Genomic DNA, 27,835 nt, shown 5'->3' on the forward strand with positions numbered 1-27,835 from the left:
AGTTTCAATGTGTATCCACCTCTTCAATTAGCTTCTGCACCCGCCCAAAGCGGCTGTTCAGTGCAGGCCAGGCTCACTTGCTCCTGCACCTCTGTCAGCCTCTATTACAAAATTACAAAATTAGCCAACAAAAAGTGATGAATTCAAGTGTCACTGCAGCAGCAACTTAAACAAAATGGTGCCATTTAGAATGTTGCAATAAAATAAAGGAACTTTTCAGTGGTACAGAAAAGTGGTAAATGGTAACTTTGTTTGTAATTCCCCAATGAGTCAATTCAGCACTTTGTTACAGAGCTGAAGCTACATGTGAAAGACTGTAACTATAAAAATAGTGACCAAATGGTCAGGGACTGTATTGAATTTGGAACTTGCTCCCCAATAGTGAGGGAAAAGCTGCCCAGCTAAGGAGAAGACCTAACTTTAGAAACAGCAATCGACATAGCCCGCTCCCATGAGTGAGCTCAGGTGCAGCTAAAGGCTATGGCTAGCAACAGCCACGAGGTCCACTCAATACAACATAAACATGGAAGAAAAGGCACAGTAGGGCGCGCTGATACACGAAGGGTTAAAAACACCAGTTAAGGCATGTGGGGGACATCACAGTACACAAGCAGAATGCCCCACAGAGGAAGACCAGAGACCAGAGGAAGACCAGAGACCAGAGGAAGACTGTCTGAAATACAAAAAGTCAAATCATTTTGCAAAAGCCTGTAAAACGAAGTTTCACGTGAATCAGGTCATAGAGAAGTGCATTCCATCAAAGAAATACATGAGGACTCAGAACTGTTTGTGGATACTGTTACTGTAACTGAAGATGAGGATGGTGCACGTGCAGACAGAGAACTTGGATGCGAAAATTTAAAGATAATATTCAAGCTGGACACCAGTGCACAGACCAGCATCATCCCCTCATGGCAAATGAGGGGCACTCTTCCTCTTAAAAACATGGATTGTTTTGCACCCAGCATTTAACACAAGCTTTTTTTTCAGTCTTGTTGTGATACAGCCTGAGTTTATAATCAGCCTATAATCTTTAGATGAGGATTATTTTGTTTCCTGCTTAGCAGAAGTTCTTTTTTTTTATATGTTTTAGAACTTGGTTGTAAGTCCATCCAACCTCTCAGTGCCAATTTTACAATCATATTGTCCAGTTCCTCTGATTTTAGGTCAGAGAGACACTATAAATAATTCATGCATTTTTGAATATGAAACCTTTTATTTTTTTCCAGAACTTGATTATATGCAGATGAATAAAGTATAAAATTGCAAAGCTTCTTTGTTAATGGTTTTAGTGTCTTTGCATTGAACTTGCATTCAATTCAGTGAGGTCATAAGCAAGCTTTATTTTGTTATTTTACATGGTTGCATGGGCATAAGTAGTTGCATCGGGTTGTCTCCATTTTTAACAGCTAATGGTTTCCCCAATGCATTTATTTAATGGTATCATATTTTGCCACATATATCACATTATAGAATTCTGTAATAGAACCTTTTGTATCAAATGGACTTGAACGTTTTTTATTCAATAAATCACGCAAGTAAAGCAAAAATAATACTAGATTTCCTGGACAAACAATCACCAATGAACATCTATATACATTTCATACTTTAATAGCCTCCAGAAACGGAAATCATTCAGTGAAGGAACAGCTACGTTTAACATTAAGTGACATTGCAAAATGAGAAACAGGAGACACAGTGAATGACCTGAAATGACTATTGAAGCACATAATGAATTGAGCCGTGTATTAATCTTTGTGTTATTTTATTGTTTTTTTTATTACTTTTCTTTTATTATTTTATTCTATTATGATTTATGATTTGTTGTTTTAACAAACTGGCTGTGGCACTTTTGAACTGAACTGAGGAGAGAGAGAGAGAGAGAGAGAGGTGACATCGGACTGTCTGCCGTTATATGTGGGAGAATCGATTCTGGCGTAAGATGAACGGAAGAGAGATGATATTGCTTGTGATGCTCTGCGCTTCCTGTTCTTCTCCATCACACCTCTTTACGCTTCCCAGGCCGTGCGGCGACTGAAGCCCCCGCAAATATTCCCATCAACAGGAGGAATTCCACACAGATCCGAGCCGTCCTGGACCTCTGCTGGCAAACATCCGCGGGTACGGGCCTGTTTATCCCCATTTTCCCATCACCTGTCTTTCTTACAGCCTTCTTCTTACAGCAGCTTCCTCTACAAAACATCAAATGTCAGGAGACGCAAGCCGGCCTGTTGTGTGCTTTATTCCTCCTCTGGAGAGGTGATGGGAATCGAAGTCGCCTTTTAATTCGTGGATTGTTGACTTTATCGCCTATTCAAGGCTGACGTGAGTCTTTATGAGGTAAAGAGATTTATGTGATGTCAGACTAATGTGAGTGATGAAGAACGGATTTGGTTTGGTTGTTATATCGGCTACCTTTACGTCGCTGCTGTGTACATGTAGTACACAGATATGCGTGCTTCTGCATGGAGGGTGTGTGCTCGCAGTATGTAGCTTATGTTGTTCGTGAGGGAGGAATCACCTGTGTACAAACGCTTGCGTTTGCATTTCGCTGGATTCTACGTAAATGTCTTATTTTTCTCTGTGTAGCCTGTTTGTGTGATCACATCTGCTCAGATTACTACACGTCCTCCGTGCACACAAAAACATGGCCCGGAAAAAACGCAATTCGCTGCAATCCGCGCACACAGAAGGATAAGAAGAGGAGAAAGAAGCCATATTTGAATCATCTTGTATCACAAATCAAGCCTTTGTGGTGCATTAACAGTTCCATGTGACACTTCCAGCTTCTAGACGTTTCCAGAGTGTGTGCAGGCGGAGGAGGATTTGGTGGGATGGCACTTCAGTAAGCCTCAGAGCGTTAAAAGTAACAGTTCTGCGATGATATTCACGATTCAACAATAATTAGTAATTAGTAATCTGTGACGTGATGCGAAGTAACCGTACACAAAAACACACGTCTGTGTATTCTCAGTGCTGGTGAGGCTGTGGTTTGGCTGCTAGTGGCTACAGACGGAAGCCAAACTATTTCAAAGCAAACATTACTGTCACCAACATCACTGCTGCACTAATGCATATGAAGCAGTTTTGTAGTGATTAAAATAATACAAAACAACACTCTCACTTTTAGAGTTGTCGTAATACTAGAATAAAATACTCAAAAACATTTTTCAATATCACATGAAAATTTGGACCCCATCCTTCAACAACTCTGAATGGAGAAGAAGCAATTCCTTGAAAAAGTAAATGATAATTGTCAACTTATTTTGCTAACGATAAGCTAGATTTAACAAAATAGGTATTTAAGTTTAGAGGTTTTATTCACTTTGCAGATTATTTAGCTCTTTTTGTATGCTGAAGACACAATATATTTCAGAACCAACTAATAAAGGGTACAACAGTACAATACCTAACAAATTTAAATAATTAAATTATTGTATAGGAAGAGAATTATGGAAGTGTTAAAAATTAACTTTGGATAAGTGTGATTTCAGCTATGCTAAAATGAAGAAGGCATAAAAAACAGCTTTTTTGAACCAGTGGCGGCCTGCATTTTAAAGCTGACCTCACAGCTTGCTACAAAAATAATCTCAGTTCAGCTACAGTTTCTCTGCTGCTCTGCACAGCCAGCAACCCACCTGGTTCTCCAGGCGTCTGTAATCCAGTCCACAGCTCCGTATCCCATTCAGCCCATTCAGCCCAACAGTAATTATTGCTTTTTGGGGTTTTTTAATCTAACGACTGCCTGCTAGTTTCTATGTCAATGATTAAAAACAGCTAACGTGACTGTTGAAAATTACTAATAGTTAAGCTGCTATAATCATAAAGGACCAGTAGCACACATCGTTACAAGAAAAGTGCGTTTCTTCATGAGGTTTTCCACTGCTTGCACAGCTTTTTAGCTGCTTCCTGCTGCTCAGCACACACCACACAGCTCTCGTCGGGTCCCAGTGTCCTACTCGAGTAGAGAAGGCATGGTTAGGTTGTGCTTGCTGGCTGTGGCGACCAGCCTTCCTGACACCACATCCTAAACCCACAGCTCCACCCCTCCTCTGCAGGTGAGCCACAAACCATACCCAATTAAAAAATAACCTTTTAATGCTTTAGTATTGTTGAAACGGGAGCTTGGCCCCTCAAAATTCCTCCTAAAGTGTTGTTCAGTATTACGTACGTTGACTACTTCAGCTGTTTGTGAGAGGAGAGGACCTGTGTGCTTGCCTGCCTGCAGCAGAGGTGTCTAAAGCTTGAGGAGGCATTTATGGGACTGCTGATATTTGCTTTCTGCAAGTGTAATTTAATATTCGCTTTTAGCATTGATTATTATCTGAGTATGCTTTTTTAACTACTACCTTTGCAGAAAGATGGGTAACAGGCAGGGGTTATAGATATGGAATGTGGAGGACCCTTAAGGTCATGTGTAAGCGGTGCAGTGGATATAGTGATATGAAGTGATTTTGTCACTTTCCATAAGTCACATAATAATTTGTATTTTGCACTCCAGCTGAGTCTTCTTTATGTTTAGGCTGTGATTAGCTGACTTGTCCTGCTGCTGCTCTAGGATTTTTAGTTCTTTGTGGATTTTTGTAACTAAATGAATTCCACCAGATATAAGTATATACAATATGAGCTATCATATAAAACTAGCATGAAAGGTGCAATTAAGTGAGTAAATCTAATCATCTTAAATGTATTGATGTCTGCTATCCTTGATGTAACCTTACAGTGACACAAGCATCAGTCTGCTCTGCACCAGACTAACCAGTTGAGCCTGCATTAAACTGTATTAAGCTGCCTGGTATTTTTATGTAACATTTAAATAACCCAAAATATTATACTTTAGTTTGCTTTGCAAGATGCATAATTACAACAACATAATTTTAGCAGTATATGCATTGATCCGATACCTGACCTGAAAAAACAAACAAACAATCAATCAATCAGAATTGAATGATTGATTGGTGAATGGATGAATATTTACATCCATCCATTTTGTGCTGCTTATCCAGGTTCAGGTAGTTAGGACAGCAGTCAGAGCAGAGAAGCCCAGGCTTCCCTCACCCCAGCCACCTGTTGGGGACACAGAGATGTACCTAAGCCAGCCAAGAAATTTAATCTCTCAGGAAGGCCTGGCCTCGAGCCTCCTCACCAGTACGAGATGCCTGGAATACTAGTCAGATGCCCGAACCACCTCAGCTGCCTCCTTTTGATGTGTAGGAGCAGTATCTCTACTCTGAGTCCATCTTTAATGACTGAGCTGCTCACCCGGGCGAGGCCAGACACTCTTCAAAGAAAATTCATATATGCTGCCTGTATCCGCGACATGCGGCACTCCACCCTTTTCCAGCTGAGAACCACAGTCTAGGGCACAGGTGTCGAACTCCAGTCCTCGAGGGCCGGCGTCCTGAAACCTTTGCTTGTGTCCCTGCTGCAACACACCTGTGTTAGTAGGTCATTAGCAAGACTCTATAGAACTTGACTCCATGCTGAGGTGACAATTCAGCCATTTGATTCATGTTACAGCAGGTCATGACTGAATGAACACGGTGCAATAAAAGTACTTTTACAATTACATTTTTTCAAAAACTTAGATTTATTTAAATTTACTTGAGGTTAGGAGTTGCCACCTCAGCATGCAGTCAGTTCTTGCTAATGACCTACTAATTTTATTCAGGTGTGTTGCAGCAGGGACACATTTAAAAGTTTCAGGAGCCCTCGAGGACTGGAGTTTGACACCCATGGTCTAGGACTTCAAAGTGGTAGTTCTCATTCTCGCCGCTTCACAGTAGGCTGCAAACTGCTACAGGGGTCACCAGTTGATGACACCAACAGAACCACGTCATCACCAAAGAGGAGACCCTCCCCGACTTAGCTACGCCTAGATATCCTATCCATAAAAACTATGAAGAGAATCAGTGGCAAAGGCCAGCCACCAGAAAGGTGTTTGACTTACTGCCAGCATTATGAATCAAGCTCTTGCTACAGTTGTACAGCTTGAATGGCCCATAACAACTGGCCAAACTCCCCTAACTCCTGAAACTCCCTCCACAGAATACCCAGAGGGACTTGGTCGAATGTCTTCTCCAAGTCCAGAAAATACATTAGTACATTAGTACAACCCTTGAATATCCTCAAGAAGACAAAGAGCTGGCCCAGTGTTCCACGACCAGGAAAAAGTGGCATTATTCCTCCTGACTAATGGACTGACTCTTCTCTCAAGTACTCTGTGATAGAGTTTTTCCCAGGGAGGCTGAGGAGTGTGATCCCCCTATAGTTGGAGCACCCCTTCTGGTCCCCCTACTTAAACATGGGAGTCAACAACCCAGTTTTCAAATCCAGAGGCACCCCAAACCCTCAAACCCACCCAAAGACCTGTCAGACCTGACAGCCCTACATCATCCAGAGCCTTCAGGAACTGAGGGTGAATCTCACCCGCCCCAGGGGTCATGCCAGTGTGCAGTTGTTTAACCACATCAGTGTGAGAGCATTGAAGTCCCCAATAGAGTCTCTGTGTGGAGCACTCTCCAGCACCTCATCCAGGGATTCTGAACTGTCATTTGGCGCTTAGGTACAAACGATAGTCAGGACCTGGGGCCTGAGGAAAACTCCAACGCACAGGCAGCGAACCAGGGGGATACATTTGCACCACTGCCTCCCATCTGGGAAACTCCAGGGTGGAGTCCAAACACTCTCCAGGAAACTGGTTCCAGAGCCTCTTGGCGTGAGCCCAGCTATATCTAGTTGGTATCTGCCAACCTCATGCACCAGGTCAGCCTCCTTCCTCACCAGTGAGGCGGTATTCCATTTACAACAAGCCAGTTTTGGAAGCCAGGGATCGGAGCACAGGTCCCCCACCTCTGATTGCCACCCAGTCCACTAAGGACCGTAGAATATTACACTACAGAGCAGTCCTTACCTTTGAAGAACAAATCTTCAAAGGTAAAGATTTGTTTAAGTGATTATAAAAATTGCAAGAAAGAGAGGACCAGAAATGAACACTAGATTCATCAGAATCAGAATGCTTTATTAATCTGTAATGAAATTATGTGGTTACTCTAAGACAATAAGAACAGTAATGGACTTTAATTCAGTCTGTTACTGTTTGTTCTATTTGTCTCATTCTTTCATTCACTACCCAAAGATCGTGGCTATAGGTGAGATAGTCAGTTCAGTTCTGTGTAGTTAGGTTCACAGGGGTTTATAATTCGTATTTTTACCTTGTTTTGCATAAATGTGTGACAACAGGTGCACAGGAGAAGCAATAAGAAGACATCCTCAAAAAGGGAGTGGTTTTGTAGGTGATCGGAGACTATTGCTGTCATTTCTTAGCCTTCCCTTTTATTTGTGAACCTTTGCTGAGTGTTGGTGAGTTGAATGTATTCTCTCACCAAAACAGGATCAAATTTCAAAACTCTTTAAAAAGAGTTTCTGTGAACTGAAATGATATGATACTTCAAAATAGATCATGTCCTTTCTTTGGTAATACTTGCATATCAACACCCTCTTAAAATACTTTGGCTTTTAGAAAATGTAAATATTAAAGAGACTACAATGAAAAAACTGAGATGAGATCATCCCATAATAGCGGCACTCACGTCTGATGTGAAGAATTTGGAAAAAACTGTAATAGCATGACATCCTGACCTTGATAAGTGCATTTTATAATAGTTCAACAAGCTAAAGATAAATATTAATACCCAGTGCAAGCAGAAAGACACGTGGACACATGCAGAGATCAGAGGCTGACTTTGTTACCGGGGGAGGGTAATCGTTCATAACACTGGCTTGTAGGATTTGTACATAATAAAGTCTTACATAATGCACTGTAGACATGCTCTGTGGCTCTCTGCCCTGCTTTGAAAAAACGAAAACGTCCATGTCTGAATTGATGTTTAATAAAGTTGCATGTTTACAAATATATCTGCTCTTATTTTGACAACTAAACTGGATTTATGGGGAAAATAATACATTTATTAATCTCAATCAGAGTGACTAAGAATTCGTGCAAGAACAGAAGTAGAACATCTTTATTTAAATAGATTGAAGAACAGAACTAGTGAGACAGTTTTGTCCTGAAGCCATGTTTCAATGCAGAGTTCATTCGTCAGTGGAATATATTTAGCTCTCTGTTCATTTGTTTGTAGAAGAGACAAATTTGGCTTTTTCTTTTCTGTCTCTTGGTCCTTCTTCTTTCTCTTCCACAGACAAACATGCCCTGCCTCTTTTTCTTAATCATTTATGACATTTAAATAAAGTAAAAAAATGACCTCAAAATTTCCCTAAAGCCAAAATTGTCATCTCGATGTTGCATATTTGTAGAAGCAACTTAATCTATATTCAGTGATAATAAAGACAAAAACGAAAGGAAACATTTGGTCAATTTTTCACAGTTGAATTAACCGAATATTTGCCTAATAAGTGAAAAAGTTTATAGAAATTATTGTCTTACAAAATATGCTTTCCCATATCTCATAATGTTGTACTTTACACCTGAAAAATGTAGTGTGGCCCAAATCACATGTCAGAGTAGAAGCACTAAAACCAAATCTGGAAATGCTACAAACAAAAAAACAAAATATTTTAGGTCTCCACATGTTCAACAAATATTTTTGTCTATTAATTATTCACTTTAATAGTTACTCTCCCCCATCTCCCATGGGAGAAGGAGGAATTCATGAAGTATTCACAATTTTCGGATATTTTTCAACAATGAAATTATTACAAATTATATATTATACAAATCCGTAAAATCAGTATTTACTTACACACCTTCATAACTATGTCAATAAGCCTTCTGACTAAAGTGTTGCAAGCTTAACAGTCAAACTATTGTAACTAAGTATTTCTGTAACTAAGTACTTCTGGCTACAGTAGCTTAGCAAGTGTATCGACTGTGCTCAGAGCTGCATTCCCTCTGTCTGCACACACAGGATGTGACTGTGGGTTTATTAGAAAATGTGTGGCTTAGAACAGGTAATTCATCATCCTGACACTTGTACACATGCACTTGCTGACACATATAATCAAACACACACAAGCATCCTCATCTCTTCTTCATCCAGAGAAAGTAATTTAAGGTTTCTTGTGTCTTTTCTTTCTAATCTTGCAATTCTCCCTGCTTCACCTCTCCCTGTCGTTTAAACCTCCTCTTCCTCTATTTTCTACATTGTTTCTCTCTTTCTGATCACCTTCTTCTTATAGTATGCTTTCATTCATTTCCTACGTTATTTTCATTTTTTTATGGATTTGTATGGAGGACCAGAAGAGTCACATGCATCAAATTAAAGCATTTTGTGCTTCAGTAATGAAGCACAAAATGCTACCCACACTTCTACCCCAGAAGTGTGGGCAGTAATGTGGTGATAAAGACATCCCCATGAGGCAAAACCAGTTAGTAATACAGGTTTACTACTGTGGTAACAGCACGATAACCTGCTAGAAATAAGAAGGTAATGTCTGTGAGTTTGAATTGTAATAACCTAATAATAATCATATAATACTGACTGATGTTTTAACATTTGGATAGTATTACTATATTATAATGCTGAAATTAATCCTACCTGAGGTTCCCAGCATTCTGCTTTGCTTAAAAGCAATAATGTAAATAATATGTCTAATTCTCGGGATTATTACATGGAAACATCTGTGGAAGTTTCTGTGTATTCAGCAGGAAACAGAGTTGCAAAATTTTACAACAAACATATTTGTTTTTCTCACAGCACATTTTATATCTGGATGCCAGTGCATAATGTGGTAAAGATATCTCAGGTAGGAGAGAGCGGAGTCATGGAATACATATTTAAAATGTCCAGCACACAAAAATCAGATGTCATTGGCATGTGTCCCGTCTTTGTGGACGTCTATGTTGTCAGGAGCTGCGTTCTAATGCCAGAGGCTCATTTTTGACATCTTGTCTTTTACTTCTTGGATTTTAACAAAGGAAAAGTCAAAGGAAACTTGTCTCTATATTATTGTAGAGTCTTCATCTTACAATATAAAGTGCCTTCTGTTATTTGACACTATATTAATAAAACTGAATTGAATTCCAGTGGTTGTGAAGTCCTACATTTTAAATACAAATGTAAAACTAAAACACCCATGAGACAGAGTTTCGATCCTTTGTAGACCCTCGACCCAGCTGGATTTTTACTGGGTGAGGTGGGTTTTTTTTAAATTTGAGTTTTTAGTTTTTGCTGTATGTTAATTGAGACAAGCATCAGGACCCTGTTATCTAATATTAATCATTATCAAATCTTTTCTTTAAATCTTCTTGATGCATTCTCAATCATCCAGGAAAGTAAATCTCCAAAAGTTGAATCTGTTCATCTGGGTTTTGGTCAGTGGTTGTTGATCAATGGTCATGGGAATTTGCATAATTAAGATTAAGGAACTGACCTCACAGCCCATTGTTCCTTCAGTGGGCTGGTTTCAGTCATTATGCAAATGTACTGTTTATAAGGTTTGGGGAAACCTGCAGTCAGCTGAGACTGAAGAAGTCACTTGGATGAGTGACGAAACGTTTCTCCCACAAAACGCTACGTCCAGATGAACAGATTCAACTTTTGGAGATTTACTTTAAATCAACGGTAAACAAATATAAATGAATAAAATCTGAGAAACGATTTGTTGCAACTTTTTCCTTTCTTTCTCCTGCATGATAACAGACTGTTACATACTTGCATCAGTCATGTAGTAAGGAAAGGTACTGTAACAGTTTAACAGGCTAATGTGGGCGGAGTTACAACTTGCTTATCGAAACATGTCTGCTGCCACAAAATGAGGAAATTCATGCTCATGTACTATTTTTAGGATTGTAGCTCCTTACTGTTAATGTTGCTGCTCTGTTGGAAGTGTGGAGCAGTAACATTACCAGCACATAGCAGCTGCCCCTGTACATGCTGATCCACATGCTGATGTAGCTGCTGCAGTCACTAACTAAGCATAAACCTGAGTTTCAGTATAACAGTTATTATATAAAATGAAAGCTTTGTGCTTTTAGCTAATGTTATACCAGCCTAGCCATGAAGGGGAGTTAGTGAAAAACTTGCTTTCCTTTCATTTTTTGGAATGGCGTGCACATCGTTTGGAAAGCTATGAGGGGCCGTACAAGCCAAAATTCATTCTTTCACTCTCACATAGTTTTATTTTAATTTTTATATTTAGATATTTTTATTCTCATGTTTACACATATTTAACACACACATTGCAATATTGTGCTCTCTTATACATGTATTTTAATGTACATATTTACAAATTCTCACTCTAACATACATGCATTTTCATTTATGCATTCCTACATTTTGCTCTCATTTACATGCATTCAATATGCATTTAATCTCACAAATAATATATGTATGTAAGAAGAGAATGCATACATGTCTGAAGAAAATATATGTATGCAAGAGAATAATGTATGTGAATGAAAGAGTATAGTGGAAACGGAAGGAGTTTAATGGAAACGGAAGGCTGGGTGTCTGTACCGCTGTGATTGGCTGAGAAGCACGCGCGGGTCACTTTCAAGTGTCTGACAGCATGGAGGGGGGAGAAGAAACTCGAGTTCTTCAGCGAGCTATCGGGGTGTTAACAAATATTTTATCATCTCCTGAAACGGTCACATCGTTGTGTAAACATGAGAATAAAAATATCTAAATATAAAAATTAAAATAAAACTATGTGAGAGTGAAAGAATGAATTTTGGCTTGTACGGCTCCTCATAGAAAGCTGTTGGGCGTCTAGCATGGTGTCCACTTTAGTTCAGATATTCTTCTGTGTTTCACTAAAGATTTCTAAAAATTTAAGAATAACTTGTAGAGAAAATTGTACTTAGCATAAATGAATAAATAATATTCTAAAGCCTAAAGTATAATTCCCATTTGTGTGTATGAGAATGTTAATAGATAATTAATGTGTCTGTCTGTGATGTTTCTTTGCTGTGACTGATCTACATCTAGCATCTCAGTATGTTGTGACTGTAACCCAGAAGCCTTCGTCATTGGTGTCATTTACACTGTGATGAGCTGCCTTATTGTGAATGCTAACATGTGTGTTTATTATTTCTATATTCAGGATAGAACTGTGCTGAATGCTTTACCTCACTGTTGTGAAAATGGCTTTAAGACTAATGGATAATTTTGTTATTTTACAGATATGTGATATTCTGCCTATGAAATGCAGTAGTTGGTCTCCATTTAGCTCTGTCATTGTAAAAGCTCTTTAGGATTGGTGAGTATTTAAAATGTGTTTAAATCACATTTGTTTTGTTTAAAAAATGCTCTGTATAACGATCATATGACAAATGTATTTATTTTTTTCTTTCCCTCTCATCTGTGGATGTGGATGAAAACAAGATAAAGAAAATTATATATATATGAAGTATGTGCCACAGTCTTTTTTAAAACAAATATTTTTCGTTCTTTTAAACAGATTGAGACATGCACTGATTTTTTTTTCTGCAAATCTTGAGCAGCTTTGGCTTTCAAACGTTGACTTTGATATACAACAGACTTCCTCTGGACCTCTCATAGAGCTTATCAGTCAGGTGCAAAGCCTGTCCAGCCTTCAAGCTTCGGTTTATGGAGGCACTGCTGAATCTCTCTCTTCAGTGGGTGAAATGCAGGACAAAGGGACACTTGCTCAACTCGGCAGTTGCTGACATCTCTTCCACCTTAGCTATTGCTGTGTACCTTTACTGGCTGTGTGGCTCCAATGCAAGTGTTGATACTGACACTAAGTCAGTTATGTGATAACCTGGTGCCAGGCCAAACATATCAGCGCTCCTGACAGTGAACCAGGGCCAGTCATTTCTGAAGAAGTAGGCCAAAAATGTCTCATTGATGGAGCCCCCTTGGTAATTTTTTTTTCTACACACTATTTATTTTGTAATACTAATACATTATCATTATAACCACACAAACAGAGCAGTTAGGAGTTTGCACAGTGCTGCTGCACGTCAGAGCTTTCAGTAAACTCAAACAAGCCAAAACCAGTTCAGCTTCCCTCAGGACAGAGACATGGTTTATTGGTTATACTTTAATAATCCTTTAGATTCTAACAAAGTTATATCTGACTATACTTAATATTACAAATAAAAATGTTAAAGCAGTATGGAGTCATTTCACTCTGTCGTAGCTGCTGCTGTTATGTTATTTGGACCGCTGCACACTTACTTTGTACTTCTGGATACTGTCCTGAGTTTAAGAATACTTTGGAGGAACTGCAAGTATCGTCCACTTTGTTTTGGGCTTGAAGGCAGCAACTTTCAAAGGAAACACTGAGGAATCTGATTGGGCCGTGTCCGGCTTTACTAAATTAATATGAGAGATTTCACATCCTGTCAGCTCAGGATTTTATTTTGCTAATGGCTCACAAAATCAGCAAAGTTGAGGTTGACTATTTACTTTCCTTTTTGAGATACGTGTAACTGTAGGACTTGTGGTGTTGCATTAGAGGTCCAGCAGTCTGTTTTTCAGGGCTGTCTTATATTACATTTCAAACAACTGAGTTCTATGTCCGACGCTCACTATGTGAACCTGAAGCTCAGTGTTGTAATGCTGAAATACTGACAAAATACAAAGACTTCATTATAGAAGTATATTGTTGTTTATTACTGTGCTGTGTTTGAAAGTGTTTCGAGTTAATATTGTAGTTTTTGTTCAACTTTAAAGTATTTTTAAGTGTAGTTTGATGTTAATAATACTCATACTGTAAATAAGGTTAAATCTTGGATTATAATAATTATTATTAATTAAATAAATATATATGCTTAACACACACTTTTAAAAAATGTAATTTTTTCTGCCCGGACAGATTTAAAGTACGTCCTCTGTAATATTTATGGACATTTTGGTTTTTTCACAGAATATTTTCTGTAACAGACATTTTCTTTGTAATCCTCACAGTCAGTTTGTGTGCATGAATATGATTATAGTCTTCTTTCAGACGACACTTCAGGACTTGGTTAACTCATTCACAAGTGTCTTGGCAGTTGTTCTGGGATCATTACACACATTTCTAACTAGTTTTATTACAAAGGCCCAGCAGAGGATATAATTCCTCCATCAGCTCAGGAAGAACAGATCGTCATAGACAGTCAGGCCTGCAGAAAAACTTGACTTGAAGTTACTGGTGTTGTAATTTGGGACTATATAAATAACAAAAATTGAATAAAAGAGAAAGAAACATAACTGCAAAGCTCTCGCACCCCAAACACAATCTGTTCAGGTTCCTCCCCTCTGGTAGGCACTACACAGCACTGCACCCCACAGGGGGAAACCCTCTGAACACTTCAGTGTTTGTACATAAAAGACTCATCACACCTGCTGCTGAACCAAAGAGTCATTTTTATTTTTGTCTGTCTGTTGCTACTGTCTGCATCGTGTGTGTCTAATCTGCCACATACTCTGAAATCAAAGAAATACCCAAATACTCTGTCTGCATACTTGGACAGTAAAGCTGATTCTGATTGTCTTTCAGTCTCTAAATCTATTGTTTGCTACGTCGACCTACGTCGGCTCTGAGTTGCTTCTTAACATGTTTCATCCCAGGACTTGAAAATTGGAAAAACAGGCTATAAGTTGGATGTGACGTTTGCTTTGTCAGCATCAAAAATTACTTGTCTCATGTTTAACCTGATTTCTTCTGTTTTTGGCATCGTTCTTCTTCAAGTGACAGCTCAGACCTTTGCTGGTGTCTTTATACTGTGTGTAAATTAAAAGCTTTAACTTGATTTTACTTGAAGGTTTGAGCAGCACATCGTGGTTGGCTCTAAATAAAAGAGTCATTTTTTCACAAGGTCATAATACTGATGATTGTAATTTATGATTTTTTCTGAAATAATTCTGTTATTTGTAAAAACGATTTCTAAAGAAAAATATTATGTTTAGAAATACTATGATGAAAAATCTCTTGCTCTGTTTAAAAAAGGACCTTCATACTGTGAGGAAACAGTGTTAACACCACCACATTGTTGCTTCACAGCAAGAAGGTCCCTGGTTCGAATCCACCAGGGCCGGGCCCTTTCTGTGTGGAGCTTGCATGTTCTCCCTGTGTCTGTGTGGGTTCTCTCCCACAGTCCACAGACATGCAGTTAGTGAGGTTAGCTTAACTGGTGATTCTGAAGTGCACACAGGGGTGACTGTGAGTGCAAATGGTTGTCTGCTCTCTATGTTAGCCTGTTGACAAAACCTGTTAAATTTAATAATTCAAGTCACCTGTTAACCTAACAACAAACGAATAAGGAAATCAAATAATCCCATGTACACAAAGGAAAACATGCAAACTCCATACAGACGGGGCCACGGCCAACCAGAAGATTTCAGCTAGGAGTCTTCTGTGTGTGAAAACACTTCTTAACATTGCACCTCTGTGCTGAGCAGGTTGCAGAGTTCGAGGAAGCTGTGAATACTGTTATACTGCAGCCTGTGTGCTAATGTTGACCTATAATTCATGCATTAGATTGTTTGCATTTTATCATCTGCCACACCATTGTTATATGATCAGATATTAAACATAACTAACTATATACTACGACTTTAAATGTACGTTATCCCATTCAAACGCACAGGCTTTTATGATTTTCTTCTGACCTGTTCTCCCCAGCAGCGAGCCCCAGCTGTGGCCGGTGGGCATGGTTTTGGAGGGTAGCTCAGAGGCGTTGTGTCCCCCCCCATCTCTGGAGCTGCGCCCATCCTGCAACAAGAGCCAGCCCTCGCCTCCTTTGGGCTCAAGCTCACAACCCCACGATGGAGTCTTTCCTGAGGACAAGGAGCCCGTAAAGTATGGAGAGCTCGTCGTCTTGGGGTATGATATTAAAGCACCGTGTCCTCTGATGTACTTCTGATGTTAACTTCATGAATCTGCCTGATTATACGGGTGTGTTCCATTCATATTTGGAATTCTTAGTCTTCCTTAGCTCCCAGTCATTTATTAACTGAAATGGTCCCTGAAGTTGGACTTCCAGTTCAGAAAGTTGGCACATCCCCACCAACCCCACCTTATCAAACCAAGATTGTAATAATGCACATAAACATAGGAAAAGTATCAACTTGTAATCTGTACTGCCACTATTGTGTATCTGTGACTTGAGATGCATGCAGAACATTGAACATGCTCTGTCTGTACACTGTGTACAGTGCACTGTGTTGCTATTAATGCATGAATGGCTCAACCCTCTGCCAAGGAGCAAAATAAATTCTCTTTGCTTTTCCAAACCTACTACTGAACAAATGTTTAAGCTGGGAATGATGTCACTCCCAGCTCTGACCTTTGACCTTTGAGTGTCAAAAGTTCCACATTAAATGGAAAGCAGCACAAGATAAGAGCATCTCTACTGAGCTAATCAGGATAACTCAAAGCAGCATACAGATTTCTGCTAAACCAAAGCAAAGGCGTTTTAGCCATGAGATGAAAATATTAGTAAATAAGTTAATAATTCCCATCTTATTATTTCTGTACTCTCTAGATGTGCTGTAAAGATCTTGATGCACTGTATATTTTCTTGATCTATTAGAAACAGTAGGTCAGTGTAGGTCACATGCATGTATGGAGAAATGATGATTCAGGGAAAAGGCTAATAACAGTCAAGCCCCATATCTGATTTTCGTTTGGCATCGAGGTCAAGGATATCTACTTGTCTGTTTGATTTTGAGATTGAAAGTCCAGTTATGACCAGTTGCACTTGCACATCTGGAATTTGACCAGGAAGCTTACCTTGTAAAGACCATAAACTTGCCAACTTGTCTTCAAACTGATTTGACTATGACTTGACGACTAGTTTTCAACCACTCGAGGTTTTGCAGACATGTAACCAATAGCCATGTGACATTAACTTGACTATTTTGGACATGTGACAGTCATTGTGACAATACAGCATCAAATAAATCAGTCTTAGACAATCGTCTGTGATCATCTGGCAACAACCAGTCTTGAGCCTCCCATAATTTCTCTGTATTAAGTTTTTCTATTTTGAAGTGCTCTGCAGGCTTTATGAAGCTATTTCAAAGTTGTTATTTGGACACTGGCTGCTTTTTAAATCATTCTGAGTCTTGTCTTTGTACTTTAGAGGGGAACGTTATTTCAAGCTAAATTAAAGCGTATTAGTGTTTTACCAGTGTTAACTTGGTAGATGTGCATGGGTGTATCACTCCTATCAGCTGTTTGGGCTACATTTTGTGGGGGCTGGGCAGCTCTTTGGAATTATCAAACAACCTGACACAGCGTGTTTGAGGGTTTAAAAGCCACAGAGACGCGGTGTTTAGAGAAAAAAAATGCGTAATGTGTTTAACATTTAAACATATTGTCTGCATATTCCAGCATATAAGATAAAATCGTGTTTTGTGTTTACACTCTTTCAAATAGATGCAAGTAAAACACAGCAGAAAATAAATAAAATCAAAGATTCAGCAGCTTTTAAATCTATTGTCTGTGTTTAGCAGGAGTGGGGCGGGTGGAGGTTTGCCCACAGTGGTCATGTCAGTGGGGGGGATCCGGGGGTTTCTCTGTGAGTGTCACATTCCCGTGGCAGCGTGCTCGCTGCTCGCTCAGATTTGAAGTTTAATTTTTCACTGTAGAAAGAAGTTTTCTTCCCACACAGAGTGAACAGCAGACGCTAATGTTTGTGTCACTTTTTACAGAATCAAACTCAAAGTAATGTGATTACTTCCAAGCTTTAAACGCTGCATGGTCGTACTCTCTCCATCACTCCATATTATTCATACGCGTACGTCACTGTCATGAGACACTCTCACAGACAAAATCACAGTTTAGTAACGTGGCGTGCTTACAGGAAAGTAACAGTAATGTAATTACTTTTTTGGGAATATTATCCCTTATATAACGCAGCAATGTCTTAAAGACATAAAGACCTGGATTCCATCTAATTTTTTTAATTCTAAATTCAGATCAAACTGAGGTTATTGTCCTTGACACTAATAATCTTAGAAATACAAGTATCTAACCAGATCCTTACTCTGGATTGCACTGCCTCGGCCTTCACTGTGAGGAACCTTGGAGTCATTTTTGACCAGGATATGTCCTTCAGTGCACATATTAAACAAATATGTAGGACTGCTTTCTTACATTTGCTCAGTATCTCTAAAATTAGACATATCCTGTCTCACAATGATGCTGAAAATCAATTTCATATATTTATTACTTCTAGGCTGGACTACTGTAATTCGTTGTTCTTATAGCCGAGCTGGTAAACTTGGACTCAAACTCAGATCCCCCTCCCCTGTCCATAAAAGGTGGCTAAGTGGAGAGGGTGTCCTGAGATGAGTTGGAACAGGCTGCGGCCTGACCTACTAGTGTCCTTCTATCGAGCCACCATCGAGAGTGTGCTGCCATCCCTGTGTGGTACTCTGATTGCACAACAGTCGATAAGAAGAGACTCCAGAGGGTCATCAGAACTGCAGAGAAGGTGATCGGCTGTCCACTCTCCTCCCTGGACTCCGTTGTCAGCTCTAGATATCTCTCCAGAGCCAGGGAGATTATACCACCTCCATCCTAACTGTAATATTCTGTTCTTAAACTGATGAAGAACATATTCTTAAACTGCTTCTTGAGCCACCATCTTCTTTATTTACCACTGGTTTGGTACAACATAACACACCTCCCCTTTCGTAATCATACCCACCCCACTGCCACCACGGCAAACCCCAAGGGACAATAAGCACAGAGTGCAAACACTGTAAACAATACAACACTAACCACCACCTCTTCAACATCCTGCCCTCTGGCATCAGGTGCAAAACCAACAGACTAAAGAACAGCTTCTACCTGTGGGCTGTCAGAACCATTAGTGCAAATTAAGAGCATGAGCAGACCTCTCCCATACAGTCATTCTGTCGCTGCTATTGACTCTGTTGCTGCCATTCACTGTGCAATATTTTGGTCTTTCCTTTTTCTGTACAATATTCTGGCAGATGTGCAATTACCATCCACATCCTTAATGACCATAGCCCTTCCACCCTTATTTATTTATTATATCATGTTATTGCCCTCGTACACACCCCCACAATGTTTCTGTAACTCATACATCGTGTATATAGTGTGCTTATAATGTGCTCACGTGGTATCGGACAGGGTTATTTCAACAAATAAAGGACATTTTGCCTGACAATTATTTTCATCCTCCTGTAACTTTACTGTATAAACAGCTAAAAGTTTCAGGAGTAGTTAGTCGTTATAAGAAGTGTTTGTGAACTAAAAATGAAGAATGTGGGATACTGTTTGTCCGTGATTTGGACAGCCCGGCGTGTGCTCCCGACACAGGGGAAACGCATTCTGTCAGGGAGACCTACCTTGGCACTACAGCTGTTGTGCAGGTGAAGCCAAAGGCAAGAATGCTTCATCATATTTTCTAGTCTGTGGCTTGGAAGGAAGTTTGTTTGGAAGCATATTTGGCGATGCTTCGTCCTCTGCTTTGCGTTTGTGTGGGAGCCCCGTCAAAAACCAAAAATCCATGATGCTAGCAGTGTCCAAGCTTTCTTTTTTTTCTTTTTTTTTTTAATGGCCCTGCAATGGCCCTGCACCCCCCCCCCAGGGGGCACGCCCCCACTTTGGGAACCACTGGGCTAAAGTTGTTTCTCGTTACTCTTAAGTGTTGCTGGAGTCTCTGCGTCGTCACATCCTTATCTTTTCCATGCACCTTGGAAGTAGGTGAAGTTGTTCCAGAAATATTTGTTGTTAAGCAGTGTGCCAACATGCTTTCAGCACACTGAAATCTTTGGCAATGACTGAGCATGAATTTGACTGAGCCTGATTTTCGCAGGTCTTCCTTTAGCTCAAAATGAACCAGAATCTGTAATTTTAAACAGATATGTTAAAAATGTCTGATAATTTTCTAATTAAAATATGAAAAAAGTCCAGCACTCAAAGTCTCATATGTAAGCAGACACTAATGAAAAAACAAAAAATAGGTTCAGCAGTGGATGAGTCTTTATTTAAAGCATACTTTTACTCGTGTTGTGCTTTTGTCGGGAGTTTTTCCAGCTCCTCGTGATTTGTCAGCGCTCCTCGCTGCAGATGTTCCTGATACCTCTCTCTCCTCTCTGGCCCCAGCAGCTAGCTCCTCAGGGACTCTAGGACTGTGGACGCTCGCTGCATCTGCTCCACCTAGGTGATGATAACATCATCCACGGCAGCATGTGCAGCGTGTGGATGCAGCGTGGTCCATGAGGTGCAGCAAAGTGGTGCTCTGAATAGGAAGAGTGACGAATTAGTGCAAACTACTGTATATAGAGTGGAGAAGACCTTTTTTTCCCCCTTGGACTCTGTAGACAAGGTAATCTACCAGTAGCATGGGGCATGGGGTAGGCGTCACACCGTGATCTTCACTACAAGAACTATGGGGCTACACCGAGCTCTCTGTGACTCCTCTGTCACCCCCATCTCCAGCATAGCAGCCACTTCTTTCCGAATAATCTGCCTGTTATGCTCAGACAGTCTGTAAGAACATGAACACACTGTCACTGCGTGTTTCAAAATGATGCTCTAAAAGCGTTGTGCAACCAGGCACTGGGAGAACGCCAAAACGCTGTTGCAGTGCAGAACCATCCACTCTCTGGTGTTGTGTGAGATGGTCATCACAATGGAGCAACGATAGAATAGATCAATTTGACACATAATGTGCTACAGAAATAAAATTGACATTAGCAGAATTTTGTCAGCATCCAATATCAACATCAAAACAAGGAAGGCACTCTTGTCACTTAGCACACACAACAACATCATCATCAGACATTACAGACTGGCTAACACAGAATTTTCTTACCCTGAACAAAAATAACTGAAGTTATTGTTTTTGGATCAGTTAACTGATACCCTCGGCCCTCTTGCCTCATCATTCCCAGACTGTAAGAAATCCTGGAGATGGCTCTTTTAAATTAGAGAAGCAAGTGTTCAGAGTTGTGATGACCAGTTTTTATCAGTTACGTGAAGTTGCAAAGCCTTATCTTCCTCCTAAAGACCTACAAAAACTTATTCATGCCTTCATCACCTCTTGATTGGACTACTGTGATTCTCTTAGTCCAAAATGCTGCTGTACGTCTTTTAACAGGTGTTAGAAGGTACGATCACATCACTCCAGTTTTATCAAATTTACACTGGCTCCCTGTCCATTATCGTGCTGATTTTAAGATGCTTTTACCTCATTTCAGTTTTATGTTTCAAATAAACACCCAGCTATTTAAGCAAACTCCTCATCTACCCAAATGCTTTTAGTACAGCCGAGGTCTCGATTAAAGCATAGAGGAGATCGGGCATTTGCAGTTGCAGCGCCTACACTCAGTACTTGTACTTCAGAGTCTGTACAGTCTTTCAAATCCTATCTTGAAACTCTGAAGACTCTGAAACTTTTTTTTACATTGGCTTTTAATTCAAGTTCATTTTGAGTGACATCAGGTTCTCTTTTTGTGTGTTTTTATGTTAAATATATTGTATTTGCTTCATCACGTCTTATTTTCCAGGCTGTGGTTACAGCGAGATGTTGATAGATTGTCTGACACAGCTAGAAAATGACAATCCTATGGACTGCAGGGGAAAGCTACACCAAGTCTGTACTGAAAACCGGAACACCACCCAGCCATTGGCTCAGTTTTATGGATAATACCAGGGTGGAAATAAACTCTCAGGACATACCACAAGTCACTGATCGCATTAAGTGGTGGACAAACACATGACGTTCACCAGGGAGGATATGAAAATTAAAGGCTAGATTTCTTAGACTGTGAAATTCAGTAATGGGCATTTAAAAGTTATCATGTAACATAACCAACACATACAGATCAGCCAATAAGGTTTGACTCGTATCCACTGAAATACAAGTTGGACACAAACTGTGTTCATTCTGTGTTATGAAACACAATGAACACCATCCCCACCCACAGATGCAGCAGCAAGAGCAGCAGAAGTACATGATATCAAACAGGCATTGAGTGAATGTGATGATCCAATCTAGACATTTGTTGATGCTGGGAAAGCACTTAAAGGATGCTGCAGACAGTCCAGGAGAGAAGGATAACTGCTGCATAAACAAAAACCTTCAGTGATCCCTTATATGTGAGCAGACCCATTTTTTCATAATCCCACCTCTCTGTGGTTTTCAAACCCCAAAACACTTTGCATTAAAAATAGGTCCAGTCCCAAGGTCAGCTCCCCTGGGACAAACAGGTTGATACACTCTGTTAAGTTCCAGGAGGATTGCCGTAAATTGCACATCAAGGAAACCAAACAACCTCTGATTGAATGGATGGCACAATACAGAAGAGCTACCATATGAGGCTAGGATCCTTGATTATTTACACCTATAGGCCAATAATAAGGGGTTCAAGGATTCAAGGAAGCTTTATTGTTATTCTCATTGCATGTTTACATGAGGTGGAATGAAATTATGTACCCACGGTCCCAGTTTTCCATAAAAACAACAGAATGACAAGTAATAAAACAATACCAAATAGTAATAAAATAATACAAATAAGTAATAAATAATACAAATAAGTAATAGAATAATACAAATAAGTGAAGTGCAACAACCTGAGTAACAGTATGGAGTATAGATATAGAAGTGCAGGTATAAAAATTTTAGCAGCAAAGTATCAGTAGTGATTAAGGTACTACAGTAGCAGTTTCTTGTCCATTATGTATTGAGAAGTCTCACAACTTCTGGAATGAAGCTGTTTCTCTGGTGTCTGGTGGTTTTGCATTTAATGGTCCTCAGCCTCCTGCCTGAGGGGAGCAGGACAAAGAGTGAGTGTGCTGGATGAGTGGGGTCCTTTATGATACAGGTGGCCCTCTTCCTGCATCTGGAGGTGTATATTTCTGTGATGGTTAAGAGGCTGCCTCCGACAACTCTCTGTGCAGCCCTCATTTTAAACTAATCCCTCTTTCAAAGATGAGGATGATGTGCATATCCTGGAGAAGGAGGAATGCTGGCTTGAGCACAGAGTCAATGAGGTCATTTATGTGAAAAGGGAAAGACTATCTCTGAACCAAAGAGGGGCCGGGGCTGCATCTTTCACCGTCTTACAGTGCAGTGTGCAGCCATTCCTCAACTCCCCTTGAATGGTATTCATGACCATTGTTCAATATCAGTTTGATTATTACCAATCATGAATCTGACCACACACCTCACTGTCAGTCAGCAGTGCTAGTTGTGGTCATAATGCAAATGCACTGTTTATAAGTCTATGGAAACCTGCAGTTTGCTGATACTGAAGAGTTCATTTGAGTGAAAAGTGATGAAACGTTTCTTCCACTGAAAATGCAATGCTCAGATGAAAAGCATCAATTTTCTGGGATTCTAATTCATGTTATTTTTCATTCAGATAGTAGATCTGCACATGAGCTGTTGCTTAACAAACAAAATTATAATTTAATCTTATTCAGCGGTTATACAGGATAGTTAGTGTAGGCTAAAACTAGTAATTTGCAGTATTTTAAATCATTGTTGTTGACCTTTTTTTCTTTAATCTGACTGCTCAGTATATTGACTTGCCTCTTGAAAGACTTTCATCAATTTGAGTTTAAGTTGCTCATGTTTTTTAGAAACACTTGCCAAGTACTGCTTTTGTACAAGTTTCTTACTGGCTACAATTTGGAAAGCAGCCACAATGGCTCCTGTAACAGCTGTTTATATATTGTAGAATATAGTTGGTACAATTCACAAAGAGTAGTGAACTTCAGAGCCAGCAACATCAAGGGTCAGATAGCCTGTCGACAAAGAAAACATCTACAAGAGCTTCCAATAGATATGTGACTGATATGAGTCATTGTTTTACCACCTGCCAAATCCCACTTTAACCCATGCACCTACGTAGTACACTTGAATATGTGGTGCATAAAATTGTTTTTTTCAAAACAGATTTCTTCCTCATCCCAGGTTGCCAGTGTTGATTTCAAAAGTCCACTGACCAGCCCAGCGCTGATGCAGTTTTCCATTGAGAGCACCTTTATATAGAGTTAAAAAGCCCCTAGCTACAATGTTTGCTTTTCTGCTAAGGAATTATTTAAACTTAAGTCTTTATAACCATTATAGTGAGGTACAATTGATTTTATTTTTCACAGGCACAACGGGTCACTGGCCAATGGGGACAAAGGTCGCAGAAGAAGTCGTCTGGCTCTTTACAAGAGACCCAAAGCCAATGGGGTCAAACCTGATGTTATCCACAATGTCTCAACTCCTTTGGTGTCAAAGGTAAGAAGTCAGTTTATTATAGTATTAAATAATTCATTCTAGCATTGAATTGTCACTGATCTGAGCAAAAAATAAGTTACAATAAAAATATGTATATACTGCTCAAAACATTAACCTAATACTTTAAAACATCCACTCACTTAAACTTCTGGGGTATTGTTCTGATCAATAGTTGATCAGAACAGGGGTTGTTGATCAGTTTCACCTTATTTGGTGTTAATAAAATTAAAAACAGGTTGAAGGGTAAGAAAGAGACAACCCTCAAAACGTGTCATGAGACAGGAAGGAATGGACCCAAATGCAGACTCGTGGAAACAAACTGAACTCAAAAGGCAGCTTTAGTGCTGAACTAAACAAAAAACAAACTGGGAAGCGTATAACATAAGCACACTGGCAGGTTAAATACACAAGGACTCCGAGAGAACGAGAAAACACAGCTGGAGCTAACCAGACACGACAAGACAGAGGAAGCAAAATATAACACACGTAAGACAAGGTACCTTCAAAGTAAGACAGGAAGTGACATGTGAGAACCAAACAAAGACACCCAAGCTTATCAATAGGACATAAAACACGCAGACACGAGACACATGACAGACTGGGGGGACGAGTTGGAACACAAGGAGAGAAACACCCCTAAGAGGGTGAGGGAGAGGGGGCGAGAGGGGGCGAGGGAGCACAAGAGAGGGAGAGGGGATGAGAGAGGGAGCACGAGAGGGAGAGGGGACGAGAGAGGGAGAGGGAGCACGAGAGGGAGAGGGGACGAGAGAGGGAGAGGGAGCACGAAAGGGAGAGGGGACAAGAGAGGGAGAGGGAGCACGAGAGGGAGAGGGGACGAGAGAGGGAGAGGGAGCACGAAAGGGAGAGGGGACAAGAGAGGGAGAGGGAGCACAAGAGAGGGAGAGGGAGCACGAGAGGGAGAGGGAGCACGAGAGGGAGAGGGGACGAGAGAGGGAGAGGGAGCACGAGAGGGAGAGGGGACGAGAGAGGGAGAGGGAGCACAAGAGAGGGAGAGGGGACGAGAGAGGGCGAGGGAGCACAAGAGAGCGAGAGGGGACGAGAGAGGGCGAGGGAGCACAAGAGAGGGAGAGAGGGCGAGAGAGGGAGAGGGAGCGCAAGAGAAGGAGAGGGGACGAGAGAGGGCGAGGGAGCACAAGACAGCGAGGGAAAGACGTGATGGAGTGGGGAAACATTGATAAACTTTACAGACAGTGGAGGCATGGAATGAACACGAGAAGAACAAGGGGACAGAAAAGGGACACGAGACACAAGGACACACACACGCTCATAAACAAACACACAGTGAGGGACACAGACGACACCCACACAATGGAAACCTAAATGGACAAGAAAGTGAAACATAGAATCAAGTCAAAACTAGTAAATGAACCTGAAATAATACACAACAGTCACCAAAATACAAGAGAACTCAAAACACTGGGTCATAACCATGACAACATGAACGGTTTTAAAGGTGGAGCCCACTGATATTTACCTTCCCCCTCATCTTTTCCAACAGTTTTTGACCAGTGTCGTGTATTTGGGGTTTTTATTTATGGGACCACTATGCCCAAACACAATATTTGGCATGCTTTTTTATTTGAAAAAATCAGTGGCTAATTCCTGTTTTTCCAGAAGTTTGCACACAGGTTAATTCTCAAACAAAAAAAAAAGAGAGAAATGAAAAAACAAAGCTTTTACTACTCTGTGACTTTTTTTAGGTATCTTTTTCGGAGGGTGTAACGTTCAGTATCAACTTTTCTGCTGATATTAAATTATACCCCACACATATTAAAAACACGCTTCTCTTTATTTTATTTTTACTCAGCTCTCAGTCTCACTCTAACTAGTTTAACACCTTTTAGGGGTGTACTGTTCTATATCAACTTTTGTTAACATTAAATCCCAGCTGTAACAAAAACCTTGAACTTATAAACCTCTAACACTTGTCTTTTTTTGTTGACACTTACACGTCCACTGGACCAGATCTGGGACACCCTTCTGGGTGAGGTTGGTCAAGGGGCTGGTCAGCTCCACAAAGCCAGGCACAAACCGGTGGTAATAACCAGCTAGCCCCAAGAACCGCCTCCCCTCCTTTTTTGTGTTGGGACGCAGGCAGGCTGAAAGGGCTGCTGTTTTTCCATCTATGGATGCATCAGCCAGCCTCCGTCCAACAGCACACTTCTTTGGGTTGGCCGTGAGCCCTGCATGCCTCACGGACATCTAGGTAGGCAGCAGCAGATCCAGTGTGTGGATGTAGCACCCAGTCCATGAGGCGCTGGAAAGTGGCAATGGCTCAGAACAAGCTGAACTGAAGAGTGAGGAATTGGCATGACCCATACTGCCAGTAGCCCTTGGTTAAATCCAGCATCATAAAACAAACAGCAGTGCCCAACCGGTCCAGGAGCTCACTGACCCAGGACATGGGATAAGCATCAAACTGTGAGACTTCGTTCACCTTGCGGTAGTCAACACAGAACCATACAGACCCATCTTTCTTTATTAAAAGAACTATGGGGCTACACCACACGCTGTGTGAGTCTTCTATTACTCCCAGCTTCAGCATTTCAGCCAATTCCTTTAGCACAGTTTGTGTCTTGTGCTCAGGTAACCTGTAGGGCCGTGAACACACCGTCACACCAGGCTGCACACCAGATTCGTACAGCTGGGCAAAGGGGGGAATGCATCTGTAAATCACTGCTGCAATGCAGCAACATCCGCTCTCTGGGCCACAGCCGTCAGTCTATGCTTTTTTCCCTTATACCTAATTTTCACCAGAACCAAGGGATATTTATGAATGTCCCCATACACGCACCTAACCTCCACCCTCTCTGTGCCCAGCAGTGCGCCTGGGGGAACCAGGGTTTAGTGGACCAGGGTCTGCATACAGCCCGAAGCTACCATAGCGTGGAGTATACCTGTCTTGGAACTAGTGTTGATCAAGGGAGTTAAAGTAATCAGTAACTAATTACTGATTATGAAACTCCTTCCTGTCCCAACACGACTCTACACCAATGGGCAAAGCAAGGTCCATAAAGACATGGATGACAAGTTCGGTGTGGAAGAACCCGGCCCGCATAATTTCCTGACCTTAACTAGAACACTTTTGGCATGTGAGCTAGACTGGAGACTGCAAGCCAGGCCTTGTCATCCAACACAAATATGTTTCTGGAAGAATGGTCAAAAATTGCAATAAACACACTAAACTCTATTATATTAAACCCTGTGGATTAAGAATGGTAAAAAATCTTTTGCCAGTCAACACCCTGTAGTGATCCAACCTTCCATACCAGCAGATTTCATCAAACTATATTCTTTTATATCGGTCCTTCAAGCCAAATAAGTGATTTACTACAACAATCTCAGCAGCAAGCAGACCTTGTTGTTTGTGAATGAAGTCAGACACGGTTCATTCGGACTCAACGTCCCCAGTCTCCCTCGGAATGCTGTTGAAGCTCTGCCGGAGGTGTGCATTGAAGATCTCGCAGACCGGGGCCTCTGCCAGGCGTTCCCAGCACACCCTCACTATACGTTTAGGTGTGCCAGGGCTGTCCAGCATCCTCTCCCGCCACCTGATCCAACTCACTACCAGGTGGTGATCGGTTGACAGCTCAGCCCCTCTTTTTACCCAAGTGTCAAAAACATGTG

General features: G+C 40.7%; 1 protein-coding gene across 12 annotated transcripts in view; it reads left to right on the top strand.

Moving 5' to 3' along the window:
• The window catches only part of peli3 (pellino E3 ubiquitin protein ligase family member 3), a 43,059-nt gene that overhangs the window by 2,362 nt on the left and 12,862 nt on the right, over positions 1-27,835 (top strand). Inside the window, exons 2-5 of one of the 12 annotated variants that reach the window (XM_013267363.3) lie at positions 2,023-2,121; positions 2,187-2,340; positions 15,595-15,795; positions 24,058-24,187. In XM_013267363.3, the coding sequence (XP_013122817.1) occupies positions 2,336-2,340; positions 15,595-15,795; positions 24,058-24,187 (336 nt within the window). In that variant the 5' untranslated portion in view covers positions 2,023-2,121; positions 2,187-2,335. Of the gene's footprint in view, positions 1-1,866; positions 2,122-2,186; positions 2,341-12,142; positions 12,220-15,594; positions 15,796-24,057; positions 24,188-27,835 lie in introns of those variants that run through there. The other 11 variants (XM_019348794.2, XM_025899883.1, XM_025899892.1 and 8 more) reach the window with 11 other exon arrangements.

Source organism: Oreochromis niloticus, linkage group LG3 (genome assembly GCF_001858045.2).
Source record: "Oreochromis niloticus isolate F11D_XX linkage group LG3, O_niloticus_UMD_NMBU, whole genome shotgun sequence".
In the NCBI taxonomy this organism is placed as follows: Eukaryota; Metazoa; Chordata; class Actinopteri; order Cichliformes; family Cichlidae; genus Oreochromis; species Oreochromis niloticus.